Genomic DNA, 26,016 nt, shown 5'->3' with positions numbered 1-26,016 from the left:
TCAGGCTTCTAACACATAGCATGTACATAGCAAATTTATTTAAGTTACTCATAAACGACGTGGAGGATGGGATAAGCAGCTCAATCTCAGTATTTGTGGACGATACTAAGCTAAGCAGGGCAATAATTTCTCTGCAGGATGTGGAAACCTTGCAAGAAGATCTGAACAAATTAATGGGATGGGCAACTACATGGCAAATGAGCTTCAATGTAGAAAAATGTCAAATAATGCATATGGGTGGCAAAAACATGAATGCGATCTACTCGCTAGGGGATGAACCTCTGGGGGAATCTAGGATGGAAAAGGACCTGGGGGTCCTAGTAGATGACAGCCTCAGCAATGGCATGCAATGTCCAGCTGCTGCAAGCAAAGCTAACAAAATATTAGCATGCATTAAAAAGGGGATTAACGTCAGAGATAAGATAGTTCTCCCACTCTACAAAACTGGTCCGGCCACACCTGGGGTATGCCATCCACTTCTGGGCACAAGTCCTCAGGAAGGATGTGCTGTAACTGGAGAGAGTCCATAAAAGGGCAACAAAGCTAATTAAAGCAGAGTTCCACCTGTTTTTTTAGTTTGTTAAAAGTCAGCAGCTACAAAAAGTATAGTGATGTGGGTGCCCTCTCCCCCTTCTCTCCGCGGCGCCAACATAGCAACTGTGGGCACCTGGCCGTGACAGCTTACGGCTTCATGGCCGGGCGCGCAATGGTTTTAGCAGGGAGCATAGATAATTTAAAAAAACTATTAGATAGGCACCTGAGCGACCATAACATACAGGGATATACAATGTAAAACTGACATAAAAACACACACAGGATGGACTTTGTGTCTTTTTTCAACCTCACCAACTAATGTAACTATGTAACATACCAAGAATTACACCAAAATGACCGAAATACATTCTGCTTAGCAAAGGGTAAAAAAAAAAAAGGATTACCTGTGGTTTTAACAGGCGGGAATACTGTCCCAGTACAGGCAGAGCATTGGTCCAGACAGCCAAAGGAATTGTCCAGGCAGCAGGCAGTGGTATGCCAAAATATTGGTCCTGGCAGTAGGCAAGAACATGGTCTGTAAGCAGGCAGTATAGGTGGCAGGCAGAGGCATGGACAGTTCAGGTGGCAGCACTATAAGGCTTGAGGCCTCGATCAGGAAAGACCTGAGGATAGGGGTAAAGGCTTCTTCCCACCCAAATGTCTTTGAAGCCTCTGAGTCACCAGACCCTAATCCGAAAAAACAAAAACCTAGAGAAAGAGTTTTCCCCACTCGGAAAATCTATTCTGGAGCCCCTCACATATGTGAGACCCCTGTGCTGTCTTGAATCCCACTAATACAGTGGCAGGGCAAATGATCAGTTCAGGAGGCAGGCAAAAGCATGGTCATTTTAACAGGCCGAGGTCAATTCACATGGAAGAGAAAGAAGGATCACTGCTCTAGGAAGGTCAATTAGGAACAGACCTCTCCTCCATGCTGGAAGCTACAGGTGCTGGCAATGCTTGTAACAATGAAGTGATGAGAAAAAATCCTGGATAGCCGCACTCAAAGTAATTTTCCCTTTTATTAAATAAAAATCAACAAAAATACATGCCACAGCAGAAAGTGCAGGGAAGCTGACACGTTTCACACTATAATCAGTGCTTAATCATAGCCAAATATCACAGAAATGAATCCTACATATATACTAGTGTCTATTAATCATGTGTTCAGGAGACTGATAGCATCCAATCAACAAACTCAAAAGAGCTGTGACCAAGGTTAAAATGAAAACCCAAGACTGTGTAATATAAATGGTGCTTAAAAAAGGTTGAAAAAGTAATAATGAATCAAATGAAGTGAAAAAAAAATACAAAAATAAAATGAAATATATAGTGAAGTATATTTAAGTGTATTAAAAAGTGAGTGTATGTAAAACAATACATTTATATCAAAGTGTATGTGTTAAATATAAAAGAATTGAAAAAATATATACACATATATTCATTTTTCATTGTGTAGAAATTGTCTACATATAGGTGGTAACCCTTCCCAAACAGCGGTTCTATCAGTTGCTAGACAATTTTGCCACTTGTCCCCATATAGGTAGGGCATCCAGGCGGGTTTAGCTGGCTGTCTTTTCCCTTATAAATTTTGAAATTGTAGGTATAACCCGTGACCCTGTCGCATGCCTTGTAAAATTTTCCCCCATATATTGGGAGTAAACAATTGCTTGAAGCTAGAGCAAAAAAAATTGATTAGGGGCCGAATTTTGAATAAATTGTCATAATCAGGATGATTTTGAGGGAGATGCTGGGCATTATTATTGAAATGTAAAAGAATCAAAGAAGAGTAGACTGGCATATGATGGATCGGTTGGATAGACCAGTAGGCATGGAATTACCGTATTTATCGGCGTATAACACGCACCGGCGTATAACACGCACCCCAATTTAGGAGGGAATTTTAAGGAAAAAAAAACTTTTAGGAGGGAAGTTGAAGGGAAAAAAACTTACATTTAAATGCCCATCATTGCAGCCTTCTCAGTGCAGCCTTGCCAGTGCAGCCTTCCCCAGTGTCCATTGCAGCCTTGCCCCAGTCCAGCCTTGCCCCAGTGCATCCTTGCAGCTCGCTGAGCTTCAAAATCGCCGACCGCGATTTGAAAATGGCCGAGAAGAGCCGAGGACCGGCATTGTGTATTTCGGCGCCGGCAGCGCCATTTTCAAATCGCGGTCGGCGATTTTTTTAGAACTGACAGGTCAGGATCGCAGGGGATCGGCGTATAACACGCACCCGCGATTTTCCCCTGATTTTAAGGGGAAAAAAGTGCGTGTTATACGCCGATAAATACGGTAATTTTTTTTTTTTTCCCTCCCATGTTTAGGGTTAGTCCAAGGAAAGTTTTGGATTTGCTGACACTATGTTGGCTGGCGTACAGATTAAACTGCTCCACAATGTAATTCAGCAGATCATTCATGAAGAATAAATTAAAATAATAAATTGGGTTTACATTTTCTGTTTGTATCTGAGGGCCTGGCTGCGCTGTAAAAGGGGGAATTGCAGGTTCTGCCGAAGTAGTGGGCAGCCATGTAGGATACAATAGAACATCTAGGAGGCTAGTATGGGCCCTGCCTCGTTGTGGATGGGACGCCCTGTTACTAGCATTTGTGCGCAGATGTATGACAGATGTTGATCATTGAGTCAGATGTTCACTGGGACAGATGTGGCAGATGTTCACTGGGACAGAGATTTTTACTTGGACAGATGTGTAACAGGTGTGGGGAGAGATGATGTGTACCAATGATTGTGGGCAAATGTTTATTGGGACAGACATGGGCGGATGTTTTTCACTGTGTGGGGAAACTGTGACAGGACACCTTTTGGCGGACACTAGCTGAGTGATCAGTGTGTAAAAGGCTGTAAAAAAAAAATTGCTCAAATTCACTGATCCCCCGACTGGCAGCACAGATCGTCTCTCCTTCTCATTGACACGCTCTACGTGAGGAGAAGCAGAGCCGATCACCGTTACAACGCCTATGTTTACACTACACAGTGGCTGTGATTGGACACAGCCATCATATGATAAGGAGGGCCAATCAAAGAGCTCTCCTGCTGAGCGGTGATGCGCTGTGTCCGGGGGACACAAGTACACAGGTTCGCACGGCTGCTCGATCCTGGTGATGAGCTGAGTCCAGGGGACTTTTATGAACATCCACTCAGGAGGAAATGCCCACCCGGCCATTTTTATATGCAGTGGCTGGGTGGGAAGAAGTTGGAGGAGCTCCAGCCTCCCCAATAAAAAAAAAAAGTCAGCAGCTACAAATACTGTAGCTGCTGACTTTTAACCACTTCAGCCCCGGAAGGATTTACCCCCTTCCTGACCAGAGCACTTTTTACAATTTGGCACTGCGTCGCTTTAACTACTAATTGCGCGGTCATGCAATGCTGTACCCAAACGAAATTTGCGTCCTTTTCTTCCCACAAATAGAGCTTTCTTTTGATGGTATTTGATCACCTCTGCCGTTTTTATTTTTTGCGCTATACACGGAAAAAGACCGAAAATTTTGAAAAAAATTGATATTTTCTACTTTTTGTTCTAAAAAAAATCCAATAAACTCAATTTTAGTCATACATTTAGGCCAAAATGTATTCGGCCACGTGTCTTTGGTAAAAAAAATGTCAATAAGTGTATATTTATTGGTTTGCGCAAAAGTTATAGCGCCTACAAACTAGGGTACATTTTCTGGAATTTACACAGCCTTTAATTTATGACTGCCTATGTCGTTTCTTGAGGTGCTAAAATGGCAGGGCAGTACAAAACCCCCACAAATGACCCCATTTTGGAAAGTAGACACCCCAAGGAAATTGCTGAGAGGCATGTTGAGCCCATTGAATATTAATTTTTTTTGTCCCAAGTGATTGAATAATGACAAAAAAAAAAAAAAAAATTACAAAAAGTTGTCACTAAATGATATATTGCTCACACAGGCCATGGGCATATGTGGAATTGCACCCCAAAATACATTTAGCTGCTTCTCCTGAGTACGGGGATACCACATGTGTGGGACTTTTTGGGAGCCTAGCCGCTAGGCTCCCAAAAAGTCCCACACATGTGGTATCCCCATACTCAGGAGAAGCAACAGAATGTATTTTGGGGTGTAATTTTACATATTCCCATGGCATGTTTGAGCAATATATCATTTAGTGACAACTTTGTGCAAAAAAAAAAAAATTGTCTCTTTCCCGCAACTTGTGTCACAATATAAAATATTCCATGGATTCGACATGCCTCTCAGCAAATAGCTTGGGGTGTCTACTTTCCAAAATGGGGTCATTTGGGGGGGTTTTGAACTGTCCTGGCATTTTATGCACAACATTTAGAAGCTTATGTCACACATCACCCACTCTTCTAACCACTTGAAGACAAAGCCCTTTCTGACACTTTTTGTGTACATGAAAAAATTATTTTTTTTTGCAAGAAAATTACTTTGAACCCCCACACATTATATATTTTTTTAAAGCAAATGCCCTACAGATTAAAATAGTGGGTGTTTCATTTTTTTTTTTTCACACAGTATTTGCGCAGCGATTTTTCAAACGCATTTTTTGGGGAAAAAACACACTTTTTTAAATTTTAATGCACTAAAACACACTATATTGCCCAAATGTTTGATGAAATAAAAAAGATGATCTTAGGCCGCGTACATGGATACCAAACATGACATGCTTTAAAATTGCGCACAAACGTGCAGTGGCGACAAACTAAATACATTTTTAAAAGCCTTTACAGGTTACCACTTTAGATTTACAGAGGAGGTCTACTGCTAAAATTACTGCCCTCGATCTGACCTTCGCGGTGATACCTCACATGCATGGTGCAATTGCTGTTTACATTTGACGCCAGACCGACGCTTGCGTTTGCCTTAGCGCGAGAGCAGGGGGGACAGGGGTGCTTTTTTTTTATTTTTTTTTTTTTTTATCTTATTTTTAAACTGTTCCTTTCATATTTTTTTTTTTTTTTTTATTATTTTTATTGTTATCTCAGGGAATGTAAATATCCCCTATCATAGCAATAGGTGGTGACAGGTACTCTTTTTTGAAAAAATTGGGGTCTATTAGACCCTAGATTTCTCCTCTGCCCTCAAAGCATCTGACCACACCAAGATCGGTGTGATAAAATGCTTTCCCAATTTCCCAATGGCGCTGTTTACATCCGGCGAAATCTAAGTCATGAAATGCTCGTAGCTTCCGGTTTCTTAGGCCATAGAGATGTTTGGAGCCACTCTGGTTTCTGATCAGCTCTATGGTCAGCTGGCTGAATCACCGGCTGCATTCTCAGGTTCCCTGTTGAGACAGGAGAGCCAGAGAAAAACATGGAAGACGGTGGGGGGGGCATTCCCTCCCACTGCTTGTAAAAGCAGTCTAGAGGCTAATTAGCCGCTAGGATTGCTTTTACATGAAAGCCGACCGCTGGCTGAAAAGAATGATACCAAGATGATACCTAAACCTGCAGGCATCATGCTGGTATAACCATTCAAAGTCGTGAATGGCGTACCTGAAGACAAAAAAATGGTTAACAATAAAGCACAGTAAATGGTAAAGTATAAAAAATTGCAGACCTGAAAAACAAACATGATAAAACATAATAACAATAAAACATTGCAGAATAGAATACAGTAAAAAAGAGCAGAACAATAGAGAAAATAGAGAGAGAGAGAACAATAAAACGACAACTATTTTTTTTTTATTTTATATTTTTGTATGTGTTTTTTTTTTTTTTTTTTTTACACTTTTTTTTGTAACTAACTTTTATAACTGTAACCGGTTCCAGGTTCGGGTCTCTCAAAATGTGATGGCATCTTGGGAGACCCTGTGAAAGTGTGCCTAGTCTGTGCAATGCTGTACCCTACGCTAATACTCAACTAGTGAATGGTAGCGTTCAAAACATTCACCAATGCAAAGACCAGGATTGTCAGGACAGGAGGGACAATAATAGCGGGTGTCACGCCTATATCCGCGCTTGCTGCAGACACAACATCTTTTTTGGGGGGGGGTTCGTTGGGTAGGGGTACTCGGGAGGACATAAAGAAAATGCCTCTCATGCAGCCGACTGCATTTGGTTGGGGATGTGAATGGGGGAAGTACGGGCGCTGCAGAAGTGGTCGGTTCCCAATTAGGATTGGCGAATGCAGCAGGAAGGGCATTATGGGCACGACGGGCCTGTGTTTGTCTTTTTGGTGGCAGCGGGACACTACTTGTGCTTGCCACCTCACCAGCTTGAACTGCATTTATGGGACTCGCCACGTCACCAAGTGTTACTGCAGTGCTGGTTTGACTACGACCGGGGTGTACTAGGCCGCTGGTGCTTGCCAGTTCACCAAAACACTACCAAAAAAACTGTTAGCGATCGCAGGGATCAGGCCTGACTCTGCGAACGCTGCAGTTATGCGTTTAGTGTTCTGTAAGTGACAGTGATCGATCGATACTGCACTTGGGTGGGCTGGGCCGGGCTGGGCGGAGGGGCAAAACGCAGGTGCTAGCAGGTATCTGGGCTGATCCCACTAACACTGCGTTTTTGGGAACCCTAAACTGCTGGGGATGCTAGTATAGATCTGATCGGATCAGATATTGTTGCGTTCAGATACTATACCATTAAGGAAGGTGTATGGTGCGTGCGTGGGTGTTAGCGCGACTGGCGCTAACCTGACGCTGCCTGGGGCTGGTGCTTGCCAGTTCACCAAAACGCTACCAAAAAAACTGTTAGCGATCGCAGGGATCAGGCCTGACTCTGCGAACGCTGCAGTTATGCGTTTAGTGTTTTGTAAATGTCAGTGATCGATCGATACTGCACTTGGGTGGGCTGGGCCGGGCGGAGGGCCAAAACGCAGGTGCTAGCGGGTATCTGGGCTGATCCCGCTAACACTGCGTTTTTGGGAACCCTAAACTGCTGGGGACGCTAGTATAGATCTGATCGGATCAGATATTGATGCGTTCAGATACTATACCACTAAGGGAGGCGTATGCTGCGTGCGTGGGTGTTAGCGGTACTGGCGCTAATCTGACGCTGCCTGGGGCGACGCATATCACCGCCGGGCGATCAGGGGGCTAAACCTTTATTCGGTAATAAACGGCGGGTGCCCTGACACTATGAAAAATCAACTAACCAGCGTCACCCGTAACGGTTATACGGTGATCAGTGGTGAAAGGGTTAACTAGGGGGCAATCAAGGGGTTAAAACATTTATTAGATAGTATATGGGGGTCCCTGTTGCTATAAAATGCTGACGGCAAACCTAAATATTTACGTTCCTAACTAGCGTCACCAGCGACACTAATACAGCGATCAGAAAAATGATCGCTTAGCGACACTGGTGGCAGGGGGTGATCAAGGGGTTAAAACTTTATTAGGGGGGGTTAGGGGGGTACCGTAGACCTAAAGGGGGGTAACACTCACTGTCCTACCACAGTAACTGTCACTAACTGACACCCTGCAGTAATCATAAAAAAAAAAAAAAATACTGCTTGGTGTCAGTGTGACAGGAAGGGGGGAGGGGTGATTGGGGGGGGGATCGGGGGGGGGGTCGGGGGTGTTTTGTGTGCCTGGCATGTTCTACTGTGTGTGTGTGTGTGTGTGTGTGTTGGTGCACTTACATGTCTTCTCTCCTCGGCGCTAGAACGGAAACTGCCGAGCCGAGGAGAGATGACATCACATCCTCTGCCTGTGTGTACTATACACAGGCAGGGGATGTTCCTCATTGGCTGGGAGCGATCGCGAGGGGGGGGCCACGATCGGATGGTCTCCCCCTCGTCTCTCATCGCTCATAGCCGAATGCCGACCGCCGCTGGCATCGGGGGGGGGGGGGGGGGGTCTGATCGGACCCCCCGCCCGCGGGAAGGCAATCACGTATGGGTACGTGATTTTGCCTGCCCGTGCCATTCTGCTCACGTATATATGCGTGAGGCGGTCGGCAAGTGGTTAATATAAGGACACTTTCTGTCTAGAGATCCAGCGATGTCAGCACCCTAGCCAGTTCTTCAATAGACTTCGGGTGCAGGCGCTGGCTTCTCCACTAAGGGAAACTGGAAGTGAAGTGCGGACAAGCAGAGCTTCCAATTTTGGGTGGAGCTCCGCTTTAAGGATTTTTATGCCAAACCTTTTCATGGTTCCCAAACCAAAAGGGGGCATTTTGTCCCATTTTGGATCTCAAGGCTCTAAATCTTTGTTCTGACTCAAAACTTCCGCTTTGAATTCACCAGGTTTGTCATAGCCTTCCTCCATCAGGGAGACTTCCTGTCCTCCTGTAGACCTAAGAAAGTGTGCGTTCATGTCCCTATTTCTCCAGCGCGTCAGCTATTTTTTTTTTTTTTTGTGCATTTCTGTGGTTCTCCAGCAGTTTCAGCTTTCATTCGGCCAGTGTTCTGCTCCTTGTGTGTTCACCAAAGTTCTCACACCTGTGCTTATTTTGCTCCCACCTTTGTGGGATATCTGGGCGACCTCTGGTTGTGAAGCCTGTGACACAAGTCTTGACTGACAAAGTAGCATGGGCATTTCAAACATTAAAAAGGTTCAGTTGAGTCCAATCCTTCAGAAGTTGGTGGAGTTGATTCATCAGCAAGGTCTATAAAGACATGGATGAGTGAATTTGGGGTGGAGGAACTTGACTGGCCTGCACAGAGTCCTGACCTCAACCTCATAGAACACCTTTGAAATGAATTAGAGCGGAGACTGCGAGCTAGGTCTTCTCGTCAAACATCAGTGCCTGACCTCACAAATGCACTTCTGGAAGAATGGTCAAACATTTCCATAGACATACTCCAAAACCTTGTGGACAGCTTTTCCAGAAGAGTTGAAGCTGTTATAGCGGCAAAGGGTAGGTCAGCAATATTGATAGAAAGTACAGGCCGGCAACTTGACAGCTTCTCCATAGAAAATATTTATTTGAGCATTACAGCAATAACATCATCCAAAAATTCTGACATGTTTCGGCCTTAGGCCTTCATCAAAAGCAATCAATATTGAACCCTACGGACTAAGACTGGGATGCCATTAACGTTCATGTGCGTTTAAAGGCATTTGTCACAATACTTTTGACAATATAGTGTGCATGTATATGGGGTGTGTGTGTGTGTGTGTATACAGTGCCTTGCAAAAGTATTCACCCTGGCTTTTACCTATTTTGTTACATTACAGCCTTTAGTTCAATGTTTTTATTAATCTGTATTATATGTGATGGATCAGAACACAATAGCCTAAGTTGAAGTAAAATTTTAAAAAATATATACATAAAACTATTTTTCAGAAATAAAAAAACTGATAATTGACGTGTGTATGTATTCACCCCCTTTGTTATGAAGCCCATATAAAGCTTTGGTGCAACCAATTACCTTCAGAAGTCACATACCGTATATACTCGAGTATAAGTCGAATTTTTCAGCCCATTTTTTGGGCTGAAAAAAGCCGCTTCGACTTATACTCAAGTCATTTAACTAAAAATGCAAGTAATGGTTGAGAAAAGGGGGCGGGGTCGTGCCGCTGGGTTCGCCGACACCGTCACTAGTTTCCTGGGACTGCGGGTTTCCCCAGCAACCAGTGACGCTGCGTGCGTGCGCCCACCCCCTGCTCCTCACCGCAGGTCTTGGAGAGGAAGACGAGCTTGCACTCACAGGCCGCGAGTAGGGGCGTGACGTCACATTTGCGCCCCGCCCCCCCTGCTACTTGTGGTTCCTGGGTCCTGGCTTAGGCTTTCCACATCTTGCAGCTTCCGCAATCCGCCCCTCCTGCATTCAAGGTACCGGTATGTGGGCCAACTAGTGATGACTAATGTCTGGGCATATTTTATTTTGTTAAGGGTCACGCTGATGGGCACCTTTTTTATGTTAAGGGGCACTCTGATGGACAAATTGTATTTTAAGGGGAACGCTGATGGGTATATTTTTAATGTGCACACTGATGGGCATATTTTCTTAAGGGGCACACTGATGGACACATTTTGTTGTGCCCATCAGAGTGCCCTTTAACATAAAATGTGCCCATCAGCATGCACATTAAAAATATAACCATCAGCGTGGTTAAAAATAAAATTAAAATAAAATGTGCCCATCAGAGTGCCCCTTAACATAAAAGGAGCCCATCAGCGTGACCCTTATTTTATGTTAAGGGGCACACTGATGAGCACATTTTATGTTAAGGGGCACTCTGATGGGCATATTATATTTTAAGAGCAACACTGATGGGCACATTTTTTATTAAGGGGCATTTTGATGGGCAGTTTTTACATTAGGGGGCACGTTTTGTGCCCATCAGAGTGCCCCTAACATAAAATGTGCCCATCAGGGTGCCCCTTAACATACAATTTGCCCATCAGAGTGTCCCTTAATATAAAATGTGTCCATGGGCAAATTTTATGTTAAGGGACACGTTGTTGGACAGATTTTCTGTTAAGGGGCACTCTGATGGGCAAATTTTCTGTTAAGGGGCACTCTGATGGACACATTTTATGTTAAGGGGCACATTATTGGTATCTTTTTATTTTTGAAATTTACCGGTAGCTGCTGCATTTCCCACCCTAGTCTTATACTCAAGTCAATAAGTTTTTCCCATTTTTTTTTTTGTGGTAAATTAGGGCCACGACTTATACTCGAGTATATACAGTAATTAGTAAAACAATGTCCACCTGTGTGCAGTCTAAGTGTCACATGATCTGTCATTACATATACACAATTTTTTGAAAGGCCCCAGAGGCTGCAACACCTAAGCAAGAGGCACCACTAACCAAACACTGCCATGAAGACCAAGGAACTCTCCAAACAAGTAAGGGACAATGTTGTTGAGAAGTACAAGTCAGGGTTGGGTTATAAAAAAAAATATCCAAATCTTTGATGATCCCTAGGAGCACCATCAAATCTATCATAACCAAATGGAAAGAAAATGGCACAACAGCAAACCTGCCAAGAGACGGCCGCACACCAAAACTCACAGACCGGGCAAGGTGAGCGTTAATCAGAGAGGCAGCACAGAGACCTAAGGCAACCCTGGAGGAGCTGCAGCATTCCACAGCAGAGACTAGAGTATCTGTACATAGGACGACAATAAGCCGTACGCTCCATAAAGTAGGGCTTTATGGCAGAGTGGCCAGAAGAAAGCCATTATTTTCAGCAAAAAACAAATTTGACACATTTTGAGTTTGCGAAAGGCATGTGGGAGACTCCCAAAATGTATGGAGGAAGATGCTCTGCTCTGATGAGACTAAAATTGAACTTTTTGGCCATCAAAGAAAACGCTGTGTCTGGCGCAAACCCAACACATCACATCACCCAAAGAACGCCATCCCCACAGTGAAACATGGTGGCAGCATCATGCTGTGGGGATGTTTTCCAGCAGTCGGGACTGGGAAACTGGTCAGATTTGAGGGAAAGATGGGTGGTGCTAAATACAGGGATACATGAAGTCTCCGAGTTATGAACATCCGACTTGCGAACGACTCCTGCTTACGAACGGGATGGCAGACACATTAGACGGAAACCTTTTCGACGGCGGGCACATTCGACGGACCCTTTTCAATGGCGGGCACGTTTGACGCAACATCGGAAAACAACATATCTGCCGTTCTGCCCATGCTGTTCCAACTTACAAACATATTCGACTTAAGAACAAACCTACAGTCCCTAGCCCATTCGTAACTCGGGGACTGCCTGTATTCTTGAGCAAAACCTGTACCACTCTGTGTGTGATTTGAGGCTAGAACGGAGGTTCACCTTTCAGCAGGACAATGACCCCAAACACACTGCTAAAGCAACACTTGAGTGGTTTAAGGGGAAACATGTAAATGTGTTGGAATGGCCTAGTCAAAGCCCAGACCTCAATCCATTAGAAAATCTGTGGTCAGACTTAAAGATTGCTGTTCACAAGCGCAAACCATCCAACTTGAAGGAGCTGGAGCAGTTTTGTACGGAGGAATGGGGCAAAAAACCCAATGGTAAGATGTGGCAAGCTCATAGAGGCTAATCCAAAGCGACTTGGAGCTGTGATAGCCGCAAAAGGTAGCTCTACAAAGTATTGACTTTAGGGGGTGAATAGTTATGCACATTGACTTTTTCTGTTATTTTGTCCTATTTGTTGTTTGCTTTAAAAAATAAAATAAAAATTACAATTAAAAAAAAAAAAAAAATCTTCAAAGTTGTGGGCATGTTCTGTAAATTAAATGATGCAAATCCTCAAACAATCCATGTTAATTCCAGGTTGTGAGGCAACAAAACACGAAAAATGCCAAGGGGGTGAATACCTTTGCAAGGCTATATATATATATATATATATATATATATATATATATACACACCCACTGACCGTGGATGAAGAGAATAACATTGATTATCCTGTTACAATGGAATCTTAGTTGTTGTTTCTGAAATTGATGTGGTGAAAGCAGAAGAAAAATGGGCAAGCGTCTGGATGGATTGACAAGGACCACATTGTAATGGCTGGGCGACTGGGTCAATGCAACTCCAAAACTGCAGTTCTTGTGGGATGTTCTTGGTTTGCAGTGGTCAGGACCTACCAAAATTGTTCCAAAGAAGGAAAACCAGTCAAGCAGTGATGGGGTCATCAGTGGCCAAGGCTCAGTGAGGCAAATGGGGAGACAAAGTTGGCCCTTGTAGTCCAATCCAATGGAAGAGCTACTGTAGCTTGAATTGCTGAAAAAGTTATTGCTGGTTCTGATAGAAGGGTGTCAGAACACGCAATGCATCAGTTTGTTGTGTATGGAGCTACGTAAGCACAGACCAGTCAGGATGCCATGCTGACCTGTGTCCACAGCTAAAACCACCTATAATGGACACGTGAGTATCAGAATTGGACCACAGAGCAATGGAAGAAGGTGGCCTGGTTTCATTACATAAAGAATGGTTTGAGGAACACAACAATGAGTTTTAGGTGTTGATTTGACCTCCATATTATTTAGATCTGAGTCCAATCGAATATCTGTGGGATGTGCAGGAAAAAACAGTCCGACCCATGGGGGTCCCATCTCCCAACTTACTGTTTTTTCTTTGCACCTTTTAGGTTCTTTGTGGTAAAAGCCATGAAGCAATAACATCTCTGTAGTGTATTAATGTGCTTTACTAAACAAAATGGCGTACATACAAACTATTTACAATTATGATAATCCAATAAAAGACTGATAGATATACATAAAACACATGCACACGCTACCCAATCTTTCTAGTGAATGAGCATGAACAATGCTCTGTGTACAATAGGAATATGCTACACGTTAGCTCAGGTTATAGTGGCTTCAGGATCTCTGTAGGCAACCAGGACCCTAGGCCTCTACTCTGAGTGTTAATTGCCAAATCAGGAGATAGCATCAGCTTCAGATGAATTTTCTTCTGGCACAGACATTCCTTGTTATGTAATTGTGGAGTCCTCTCAGCTTATGTCGCTGGCCTTTTATTTGGAAAGTTTTACCATCCCCACATGGGTGTAGCCCATTTCTCACTATTTCACATTAACCTTCTATGGGTGAAACATTTCCCAATTCAACCTATAGATGGCACTATTGTATCAGGTCATATGTCAAAAGCTCAAGCGATTGTTTACCATTACCTATACAGCTGTTCTTAAAGTGATTGTAAAGCTTGTTTTTTTAAATAAAACATGTTATACTTACCTCCACTGTGCAAGGGTTTTGCACAGAGTGGCCCCCGATCCTCCTTTTCTATGGTCCCCCCGTGGCAATCCTGGCTCCTCCTCTTCTCGAGTGCCCCCACAGAGAGTCGCATTCCACGGGGGGACTCGTGCTGGTGCGCTCCCGAGTCCTACTGCTGCATCCATTGACACATTGCTCCCGTGTCACTGGATTTGATTGACAGCAGCGGGAGCCAATCTATCCAATGAGAACCTGAGACAACGGGGGTAGCTGCTGTACTCGTTCCCGTCGCTGGAACGATCAGGTTCAGGTAAGGAAAAGGGTGGTTCTGGGTGGGTGCTGCAGCACAAAAGGTTTTTCACCTTAATGCATAGAATGCAGTAGGGTGAAAAACTTTGAATGTTTACAACCCCTTTAATAAAGTTTGACCAGAAAGCCAGTAAAAACAGTGGAATTAGAGGGGACAGCTTGTGCAAACAATGCAATGACATCTGTTTAAGAAGCGTCCGCTTTAAAGAAACCCAAATAAAAAAAAAAGAGAAAATCACAAGGCTATATACAGTATATGACACAACACACATTTACAAGGCTTAAAGAATCTGCTACTGACCGCTTGGTGCCAAATACCACAATATCCCCCTAGTACATGCCTTGGGCTATGGTGGGCGGTCATAATGTTATAGCTGATTGGTGTAGTATATGTTGAGCAGGACGCTAGGTATGTGTCTTGAATGACAGATCTATTTCCCTTCTGTTTGGGTTGTGGTCCCTTAAAGGTGGACGATTGTATGCAATTTGAGTATGCGGGGGTTTTCACCCATCAATGCCACCCATCAATGAGGGGTTCTGGGCTTGTCTGCTTCTACAGGACTGATTTACAGAGTTCTTAGGATTGGTAAGTCCTTGTTTGGAACAAAATCATTAAAAAAAAAAAATCATAAAGTAACATACAAAATGTTTTCATGGAAAGAAGAAACTCTGCAAGTAATTATTTAAAATATTTTAAAAACTGTTGATTGTGATCTTACATACACATTAGAATGTTCTGCTATTTTTTAAATTTTCAAATGTGGACATCAAGGTTTACTTGATGTGACCTTACAATTACTTTGGTGCAGCTTAAAGCGGTTCTTCACCCTGGGGAGAAAAAAAAAAAATAGCAGCTACAAATACTATAGCTGCTGACTTCTAATATGGGACACTTACCTGTCTGGGGATCCAGCGCTGTCTTCGGGGCCAGGAGCTGGCATGTTTACTTTGAGAAGCCAGCTGTACTGTCTGTGGTTTCACAGCTGGCCTTTCCACTGCACATGCGAAGACTGCAAAAACCAGGTACCTGCTCCCCCACCCAAAAAAAAAAAGATCCAAATACTGTAAGACAATCAGAACTTCCCCTTTTGGGCAATGTTCTGCTTTAATGCCTATTTAAACTTTGAAACTGTTGTAAATTTTTATTTCTGTTTCTCTTTATTTGCCTAGCCATGCTTTGTTATGCTGTGCTTATTGTAAACACAAATCACTTTTCCTTGTTACAGATTTTTTGAAAAGACCACTGGAAATATATGTCAGAAAGCTGAAAGTACCTGTACATGTACTTCGCATGGAGCAACGTTCAGGCCTGATTAGAGCCAGACTTAAAGGTGCTGCTGCTTCCAAAGGACAAGTCATCACATTTCTAGATGCACATTGTGAGTGTACAGTAGGCTGGCTGGAACCTTTGCTAGCACGGATTAAACATGACAGGTAAACATGTAATCTGTTATTAAGGTTGATATTGATGTGTATGCCTTCCTTTTATCTGTCCCAAAACATCACGCAACTTTACAGTCACCCACATTTAAGTACTATGCTGCCTGAATGCACTTTTATGTGTATTATTAAGAAACAATAGTTAGAATAAATGGATTTGATGGGGGAAAAGTATTAAACATCTACTTTAGATGTAGAGTGTTCTGTATAATATCACTACATATGAAAATATATATTTTTCTGGAGACTACAGGAATAGAAGTTCCTCAAAGCCCGGACGACGTAGTAGAGAACGGGGTTTTTTTTTTGTTTTTTTTGGAGTTTTTTTCAACAAAAGGTTGTTTTCCTGGTTCATAAACCTCTAAGATAAAACTTTGTGTCAACAAGAGGATTATTAGGTTGCCTGAGTTTTTGTGTAGGTGGATTCCAGGGGAATTGCATTGGTGTACATGATTAGATGATAGGACCCTTTGAATACATAGTATTTTCTTTACTGTACATCATGGGACACAGAGCACCATAGTAATCACTATGTGGGTATATAGGCACCTTCAGGTGATGGACACTGGTATACCTAATACAGGAAGTTCACTCCCTATATAACCGCTCCTCCTACCAGGAGTACCTCAGTTTTTCTGCCAGTGTCTAAGGTGTTGGTCACGAGTGAAGATGTGCTCTGAAGAAATCCACTGGAGAGATCCTTGCTGGATTTAAGCCTCCATAGACCGGATCCATCCAAAGTGCCACTGAGGCCAAGGTGGATGGTACCCAGGCCTCGTATGCGAAGCACAAGGTTTTGCCTGTAACGCCTCTTTGCAGAGCTGGACCCCGGGACCCAGGGCTTTTTGGTCATGCTTGCACCCCTGGCGGGGTGCTAATACAGGTCCAAGGGAGTGGAACCCCGATAAAAAGGGACCTTGAAGGTTTGCTAACGCAGCCCACCATGATGGGCAAAGTTTGGATCTGTCTGTTACAGCAGTATCCTGCAGTGAGGAAAAGGTAAGGGAAGAAGCCTAGGAATTGTAAAAAGTTCACCTATGTTTTTTTATTCCATGAGTGGATGTTGTCATGCCTTAAAGTCTCCACTAGAGGGAGTAAATGCACATACCTTACTACGTTGCTTCTTAGTCAGCTCAGTGTCCCAGCTAAACAGCATGTGTGTGGTCTCAGCAAGCCATTCCTCACATTCCTCATCCAGAACAAAGTTCTTTTTTTTTTTTTTCCCCCAACAGCAGGTTTGTTTTTCCCCCCTGGGGTAAGGGAGGTACAACAGTAGTTTGTACAAACCCCCCCCCCCCCCCCTCGGGGAGTGCGGTGGCGGCTTTCCTATGTTAGTTTTTATTCCCCCACAGAAGCTCATAAGTTTTTTTAAAAACTTCCCGCCTCCCCAGCCCTCCCTTCCCTCCCCTCTCACTGAGTCTGCACTGGCGACCAAGGAGTGTGTTTTAGCGAATGTCGTCTGCGCACGGACTATGGCTAGTTTAAACCAGAGGGTGGGATGTGTTTAAAGTGGGAGTCCGGCGACCAATCTTTTTTTTTTTTTTTTTTTTTTTTTTTTAGGTCATTGAGACACTTTGCTAATCCCAAAGTAATACTCACAGTTTGGGTGTAATATTTCCGCCTCTGTCTGTTTTCGTACTGAAGAAAAACTTTAAAAATGTGATGCTGGCTGTTTCCATCTTGCTTGTGGGCATGTGAAGCCCACAAGCATTGATTTCCTGGATGCGGTGAATGCTGTTCATTCACAGCTTGTTCACAAGCATGATCATTGTTCCCGCACTGAATCTTGGGAAGCCTGACACTAAGCTCCCAGGAGACAGTGTGGCGCCGGGGAAAGGCAATAAACACACCTACTCCCATGGGAGGAGAGACAGGAAGTGCCACAATAAAGTACAATATAAAGGTAATTACAGCGATAAAAAAATTTTCGTGCTGCATTTGAACATCTATGCAATTAACTGAAGGGGGTAAGATTAAGTTAAAAATTTGAGTGGAACCCCGCTTTAATGGAGGGGGCATGGCTTAAGGCATGGCGCTGCGCGTGGGACGTAAGTCCACGAGGAGCACACAGCACAGGCGCTGGGGACCACAGAGACAGACGCTTCTCAGCTAACCAGCTGGAGTCTTGCACACAGGAGCGCTGGGGACACGTAAGATAAGTGCATACAGGCATTTTCGGTACAGGAAATAACACTTATACTCAGCACCAAAGTTGAACTTTATTAACGGCATTGTTTTTTGCTAGACTATTGCTCAGCGAGTTGTGCATTTACTTAGTGCCTCTGCTTTTTGTGCTCAGCACTATGGCTTCCAAAAAAGACACCACAAAGGTACCAAAAATCCTACCCCTAGGCGCTGTGAACTCCAGTCGTGCCTCCACACTGTCATTCTCTCCTGAAATACCGGATATGGCAAGCCAGGGTGAGTCATTGGAACCAATTGGTGGTGCAGCTGCTTCGCACATCTCAGCCCCTGTATACGTGACTGAAGATGCATTTTCCTCCGTCCTGCAGGGCTTAGAAGGAAGATTAGCGGCTTTAATCATATCCTCCATCCAAGAGGATTGGGCGCGTGTTAGATCCCTCTCCCATGCCATCACTCACCAATTAAAAACAAGATGGGAGTCGGATCTTGGCACTCTAACAGATGAAGAATGGGAGGAGGCTCTCGCTAATTGCAAAATAGTCTCCCCCAAGTTATCTGACCGCCTCTCCCACCTTTACATGCGCCACAGATCTTACTTAACCCCCCATCGCATATCTAAGTACAAGCATGAACACAACCCAAACTGCCCGAACTGTGGACACAACACAGCTACTTTTTTTCATTTAATGTGGGCTTGCCCTTCCATACAAGGATACTGGACCCAACTGGTGAAGTTTTTACATGATCGAATGGGTTCCCCACTATCCCTATGCCCTCGCCAATGTGTACTAGGCCTCCTTTCGCTCTCAGAAGGTGAAAAATACTTGCACACCTTTTTACAAGAAACACTATTTGTAGCCAGACTGCAGATAGCTAAAACCTGGTTGAGGGGGACCCCCCCCCACTCTACAGCAGTGGATCAGAGCAGTTAGCGTCACTCTCCCTTTCAAAAAAATAATCTACCTGCATAGGGGCTGCCCAGATAAATTTTACAAAATCTGGGATAGATGGTTAGAAGACACCTCAACTAATGCTGCAAGGGACCACCGCCCAAACTAGCTAAGCGTTATATATTAACTTATCTCTCAATTTTCCCACCCTTGGTTTTCTCCCAACCTAATACCTGATGATTTGCAATATAGAGGCCTGTTTATTATATTTTTATGTACTCCTAGTCCCACTCATCCATCTCTATTGTTAATTTTTTCTTTCCATATAAGCCGCTAGTTAATCTACCTTATGCAATGAATGTACCGGGATAATTTCTTTACCTGCATGTACCATATGTCAATTGGACAAATCCGTAAATGTAGTGCATGTTGCACTAAATGTACCTATGCTTGTTACATCTTTTCCTTATGCTCAATAAAAGTTATTTTTGATCAAAAAAGATCCCCCTCCCACACCTCAGACCCTTTACCAAGGGAACAGTGGGTACAGGATATGAGGTGTTGCCCTCAGGCGATCAGGAGGAAAGGCAAACCGATTACTCCTCTGCGGGCAGCCAATGGTGGATGAACCTTTTTCAGCCTCGCAATCTGAGAAATTGCTGGTACAATCTCTTACGGAGATGGTTCGTTCCACTTTCAAGCTACCCCTAACAGAGTCAGCTGAAAGTTCTGTTTCTTCTTTAGATTCCTTAAAACCTTCACAGCCTTTGCATGTGTTTCCTGTCCATGCATTACTAGAACAGCTTGTTTATGCTGAATTGGTTCACCCGGATAAGCATTTTCTCCCTCCAAAGAGATCCACAGCACTCTATCCCATGGAGGAGAAATTCACCAAAAAATGAAATGTACCAGCAGCTGACGCTGCGTTTTCCAGTGTGAATATTAGTCTAACTTGTCCAGTAGACAATGTACAAATGCTTAAGGATCCAACAGATAAAAGGTTGGCATTCCTTCTAAAATCCTTTCTCCTTGGCAGGTGCCCTTACTCAGCCTGCAGTAGGCATCTGTCAGTCCCTAAAGGACCAGTTTAGACAGGCCCTTAAGGAGGCTCCTGCACAACAAGCCTGAGATTTGGGCGAGCTACCAAAAGCATTATGTTTTGCCATAGACGCCATGAAAGATTCTATTCATCAGTCATCCTGCCTTGCGCTTGTGTTAGTACACATGCGTAGGATCCCTTCATTTAAGCAGACTCTTTCTCCTGCGCCAGGGGCATCCGCCTCTAGGCAGTGGCGACTCTAGAGGAAAGCCTCAGGGTCAGGCCCAGGCACAAAAGAAGTCCTGGGGGCGGAAACCTGGAAAGCAGAATTCCAAAGCCTCATCATGAAGGGGTGCCCCCCGAATGCGGGAAACACTTCTTTATTACTCAGACGTCTGGCAAGAGGAAATTCAGGACAGATGGGTCATCTCCATGGTGTCTCTAGGGTACAAACTAGAATTTCGGGAGTTTCCCCTGTCTCGTTTTCTGAGGTCAAACGTTCCCAAAGACCCAGGGAAAAGGCAATCTCTGTTTCGGGCACTAGACTGATTACTAGCTCAGGGGGTGATCATACAAATCCCCATAGAAGAGCAAGGATGGGGGGGTTTATTCAAACCTCTTTACGGTACCAAAACCAAATGGAGATGTCAGACCCATTCTAAAAAATTTAAAAGAGAGAGGGGGAGGGGAATTATGGGACTTTAAATGAGGCAATGAATGTGTAGGTTCATCTGCCTCCATCCCTAGTACTGTATATATTAAAGCAAAGTGGGACTTTAATTGAAGCATAACTGCAAAATAAATATGCAAGGATATGTCTGATAGTTCTTTTTCTACATACAAGATCGGGGGTAAAAAATGTAGCAATTGTAAAAAATGATAACCATGGTAGTTAAGTAGCTTATATTTCATATATATACACACATATATTACAACATAGTCCATGAGTAATGGATATATTGACATGGGGTACACAGTAACAATAATGGTTAGATAACTTGTATTTCATATATGTACACGCATTCATTACAACATAGTCTATGGGTAATAGGCATATTGACATGAGGTACATATTTAAGGAAAATAACATAGATCTTAAATTAATTAAGGAATAAAATATTGTAAATGGGATAACAAAATCCAGGGAGACTTCAGACATGTGCTTGCAAGTGGTAGCATGTAAGTGCTCTATGCGTTTTGTGGTGTAACATCCACTCATCAGGAGCAATCCCAAGGGTAAAATAACTATAAAAGGACAAATGAATAGAGGGGGGTCAGCCAGGATAGCACAGAGGCAAAGAGGGGAAGAAGAAGAAAATAACTTCCCCAAATATTCTTACCTATAACAGGACTGGTAATAAAAGGTAAAATGTAGACAATTGAGGACACCATATGACATGAGTCTCCACCGGAGCTGAGGCAAAAGTATCCTTGGCCACAGACCGCCACAGTAGCTTGGGGGTAACACATGTAGGGGGCTGTAAACTCCAGGGTATCATGTATGGTGTGTTCAAAGGAACAGCTGTGTAAAGATATAATATGTATAATGTAAGTATGGAGACATGTCTGCACAAGGGCAGATAAATGAAGTACAGCCTAGGGGTGTAGAGTAAAGGAAATAGATCAGTGAATAGAGGAAGCCAAATGGCTAAGCCAAGTGAACACAATAAGGACATAGTGGCAAGGATAGGACCGGTGTGGGAAGTGAAACAAAGGAAAAAGAAATGAGCAAAAGAGACGACCTAAAATTACCTCACTGGAGGTAAGTGCGTAGCAACCAATGTGGATGTGAGCTCCAAAGTGCAGGGAAAAGCTAAACAAGCGTGTACTAAAGTGGCGGTATATGGCCGCAGGGTATCGCCAACGTCACTCTGCAAAGTCAGAGGAGAGGCGGCACCGATGCTGTTTTTCCATCTGCATTTCTACGAGGGAGGTTTGAGCGCCAACTGCCTTACGCGATCGGCTGTTTGGGCGTCGGTGCCGCCTCTCCTCTGACTGCAGCGTGACGTTGGCGATACCCTGCGGCCATATACCGCCACTTTAGTACACGCTTGTTTAGCTTTTCCCTGCACTTTGGAGCTCACATCCACATTGGTTGCTACGCACTTACCTCCAGTGAGGTAATTTTAGGTTGTCTCTTTTGCTCATTTCTTTTTCCTTTGTTTCACTTCCCACACTGGTCCTATCCTTGCCACTATGTCCTTATTGTGTTCACTTGGCTTAGCCATTTGGCTTCCTCTATTCACTGATCTATTTCCTTTACTCTACACCCCTAGGCTGTACTTCATTTATCTGCCCTTGTGCAGACATGTCTCCATACTTACATTATACATATTATATCTTACATAGTTATATAGTAGGTGAGGTTGAAAAAAGACACAAGTCCATCAAGTCCAACCTATGTGTGTGATTATGTGTCAGTATTACATTACATATCCCTGTATATTGTGGTCATTCAGGTGATTATCTAATAGTTTCTTGAAGCTATCAATGCTCCCCGCTGAGACCACCGCGTGTGGAAGGGAATTCCACATCCTTGCCGCTCTTACAGTAAAGAACCCTCTACGTAGTTTAAGGTTAAACCTCTTTTCTTCTAGTTGTAATGAGTGGCCACGAGTCTTATTAAACTCTCTTCTGCGAAAAAGTTTTATCCCTATTGTGGGGTCACCAGTACAGTATTTGTAAATTGAAATCATATCCCCTCTCAAGCGTCTCTTCTCCAGAGAGAATAAGTTCAGTGCTCGCAACCTTTCCTCATAACTAAGATCCTCCAGACCCTTTATTAGCTTTGTTGCCCTTCTTTGTACTCGCTCCATTTCCAGTACGTCCCTCCTGAGGACTGGTGCCCAGAACTGGACAGCATACTCCAGGTGCGGCCGGACCAGAGTCTTGTAGAGCGGGAGAATTATCGTTTTATCTCTGCAGTTGATCCCCCTTTTAATGCATGCCAATATTCTGTTTGCTTTATCTTTACACAGCTGTTCCTTTGAACACACCATACATGATACCCTGGAGTTTACAGCCCCCTAGATGTGTTACCCCCAAGCTACTGTGGCGGTCTGTGGCCAAGGATACTTTTGCCTCAGCTCCGGTGGAGACTCATGTCATATGGTGCCTTCAATTGTCTACATTTTACCTTTTATTACCAGTCCTGTTATAGGTAAGAATATTTGGGGAAGTTATTTTCTTCTTCTTCCCCTCTTTGCCTCTGTGCTATCCTGGCTGACCCCCCTCTATTCATTTGTCCTTTTATAGTTATTTTACCTTTGGGATTGCTCCTGATGAGTGGATGTTACTCCACGAAACGCGTAGAGCACTTACATGCTACCACTTGCAAGCACATGTCTGAAGTCTCCCTGGATTTTGTTATCCCATTTACAATATTTTATTCCTTAATTAATTTAAGATCTATGTTATTTTCCTTAAATATGTACCTCATGTCAATATGCCTATTACCCATAGACTATGTTGTAATGAATGCGTGTACATATATGAAGTACAAGTTATCTAACCATTATTGTTACTGTGTACCCCATGTCAATATATCCATTACCCATGGACTATGTTGTAATATGTGTGTGTATATCAGTGTTTCTCAACTCCAGTCCTCAAGGCGCCCCAACAGGTCATGTTTTCAGGATTTTCCTCAGATGAAAAGGCTGTGGTAATTACTAAGGCAGTGAAACTGATCAAATCACCTGTGCAAAATAATGGAAAGCCTGAAAACATGACCTGTTGGGGCGCCCCGAGGACTGGAGTTGAGAAACACTGGTGTATATATATGAAATATAAGCTACTTAACTACTATGGTTATCATTTTTTACAATTGCTACATTTTTTACCCCGATCTTGTATGTAGAAAAAGAACTATCAGACATATCCTTGCATATTTATTTTGCAGTTATGCTTCAATTAAAGTCCCACTTTGCTTCAGACCCATTCTAGATCTAAAGAATCTAAATCAGTTTCTGAAGATCCGCTCCTTTCGCATGTAGTCGATCAGGTCAGTAATGTCTATCCTACAAGGAGGAGAACTTCTGGCGTCTATCGACATCAGGAATGCATATCTGCATGTCCCTATATTAACCGCTCACCAAAGGTTTCTGCGGTTCGAGGTAGAACAGCAGCATTCCAGTTTGTAGCCTTGCCCTTCGAGCTAGCTATAGCACCTCAGGTGTTTACAAAAGTCCTGGCCCCACCTCTGGCCAGGTTAAGGGTACAGGGTATAACAGTCTTGGTGTACCTAGACGATCTATTGCTAATAGACCAATCGGTGGCTCGTTTGGAGCCAAGCGTGCGCATTACAACCAGTTACCTGGAAAGCCTGGGTTGGATTCTCAACCTAGAGAAGTCTTCCTTAAAACTGCTAAAAAGGCTGGAGTACTTGGGTCTGATCATAGACACAGCCCAGAAAAAAGGTGTTCTTGCCTCAGGCAAAGATCAACTCCATAAGAGAGCTGGTGCGGATGGTCAGGTCAGAAGGAGATCCCTCCATTCACCTCTGCATGAGGTTGTTAGGAAAGATGGTGGCTTCATTCGAAGCAGTTTCCTATGCCCAGTTCTATTCGAGACTGTTGCAAAACAGTATCCTGTCTGTTTGGAACAAAACGGTTCAAGCTTTAGACTTGCCAATGCGGCTGTCCCCAAGGGTGTCCCAAAGCCTCAGTTGGTGGTTACTAACCCAGAATCTGCTGAAAGGAAAATCCTTTAGACCAGTTATCTGGAAAGTGGTAATGACAGATGCCAGCCTTTCAGGCTAGGGAGCAGTACTAGAGAAGACAACTGTCAAGAACCGAAAGAGCCTTGCCCATTAACATCCTAGAGATTCGGGCAGTGCGTCTGGCTCCTGAAGAACTGGATTTTCAGATTACGGGATTGTCCTGTCAGGATCCAATCTAACAATGCCACAGCTGTGGCCTATATCAATCACCAAGGGGGCACCAAGAGTCTTGCAGCGCAGAGAGAGGTGAACCATATTCTATCTTGGGCAGAAAGGAATGTTCGGTGCCTGACGGCAGTCTTCATTCTGGGAGTAGAGAATTGGCAGGTGGATTACCTGAGTCTCCAGCAGTTATTCCCGGGTCCTTTCACCCCAACATTTTTTGAGCTGTTTGCCAAAGATGGGGGACTCCGGACGTAGATCTTCTGGCGTCCAGATTCAACATGAAGTTAGTCAACTTTGTGTCCAGGACAAGGGATCCACTCACATGTGGAACAGATGCATTGGGATCAGTTCTCACTGATTTATGCATTCCCCCCTATTCAGTTGCTGCCACAACTTTGCAGGATCAAGCTGGAAAGAAAGCCGGTAATTCTGGTAGCCCCAGCGTGGCCCAGAAGTCACTGGTATGCAGAAATCATAAAGATGGTGGTGGAGGATCCATGGTCCCTTCCACTACGGCCAGACCTACTCACAGGGGCCGATATTTCATCCTACCTTACGAATGCTAAATTTAATGGCTTGGCTATTGAAACCCACATTCTGAAAAAACGTGGGCTTTCCGGGTCAGTTATCTCTACCTTGATTAATGCAAGGAAGCTAGCTTCCAGAACTATATATTATAGAGTCTGGAGGGCTTACGTTTCCTGGTGTGAATCCAAGGGTTGGTACCCTCAGAAGTATATCATAGGCAGAATTCTTGCCTTTCTACAATTAGGGGTAGAGATTAAATTGGCCTTGAGTACTATTAAGGGCCAAGTCTCAGCTTTATCGATCTTTTTTCAAAGACCACTTGCTTCACATTCTTTAGTCCGGGGTTTTATTCAAGGGGTGATGTGGCCTAATCCGCCAGGTAAATCACCTTTGAGCCCTTGGGACTTGAACTTAGTTTTGTCAGTGTTGCAAAAACAGCTATTTGAACTGATACAGCATATTCCCTTAGTCCTTCTGACAAGGAAGTTAGTGTTCTTGGTTGCTATATCGTCAGCAAGGAGGGTTTCGGAATTGGCTGCTCTTTCTTGTAAAGAGCCATACTTGATTATTCACAAGGACAGTGTCACTAAGTGGATTCAGCAAGTTATAATTTAGACTTATGATTTAAGGGGTAAGATTCCACCTTTTCGAGTCAAAGCGCACTCT

The 26,016-nt window shown here is 43.7% G+C and overlaps 1 protein-coding gene across 2 annotated transcripts in view; it reads left to right on the top strand.

Annotated features, from left to right (window-relative positions):
• Positions 1–26,016, top strand: part of GALNT1 (polypeptide N-acetylgalactosaminyltransferase 1) — a 481,701-nt gene that overhangs the window by 282,799 nt on the left and 172,886 nt on the right. For both annotated transcript variants that reach the window (XM_073630779.1, XM_073630780.1), the window contains exon 5: positions 15,650–15,857. In XM_073630779.1, the coding sequence (XP_073486880.1) occupies positions 15,650–15,857 (208 nt within the window). The remainder of the gene's footprint in view (positions 1–15,649; positions 15,858–26,016) is intronic.

This window comes from Aquarana catesbeiana, linkage group LG05, assembly GCF_042186555.1.
Source record: "Aquarana catesbeiana isolate 2022-GZ linkage group LG05, ASM4218655v1, whole genome shotgun sequence".
In the NCBI taxonomy this organism is placed as follows: Eukaryota; Metazoa; Chordata; class Amphibia; order Anura; family Ranidae; genus Aquarana; species Aquarana catesbeiana.
The sequence above is the reverse complement of the archived record's forward strand: the minus strand, read 5'-3'. Positions and strand labels throughout refer to the sequence as shown.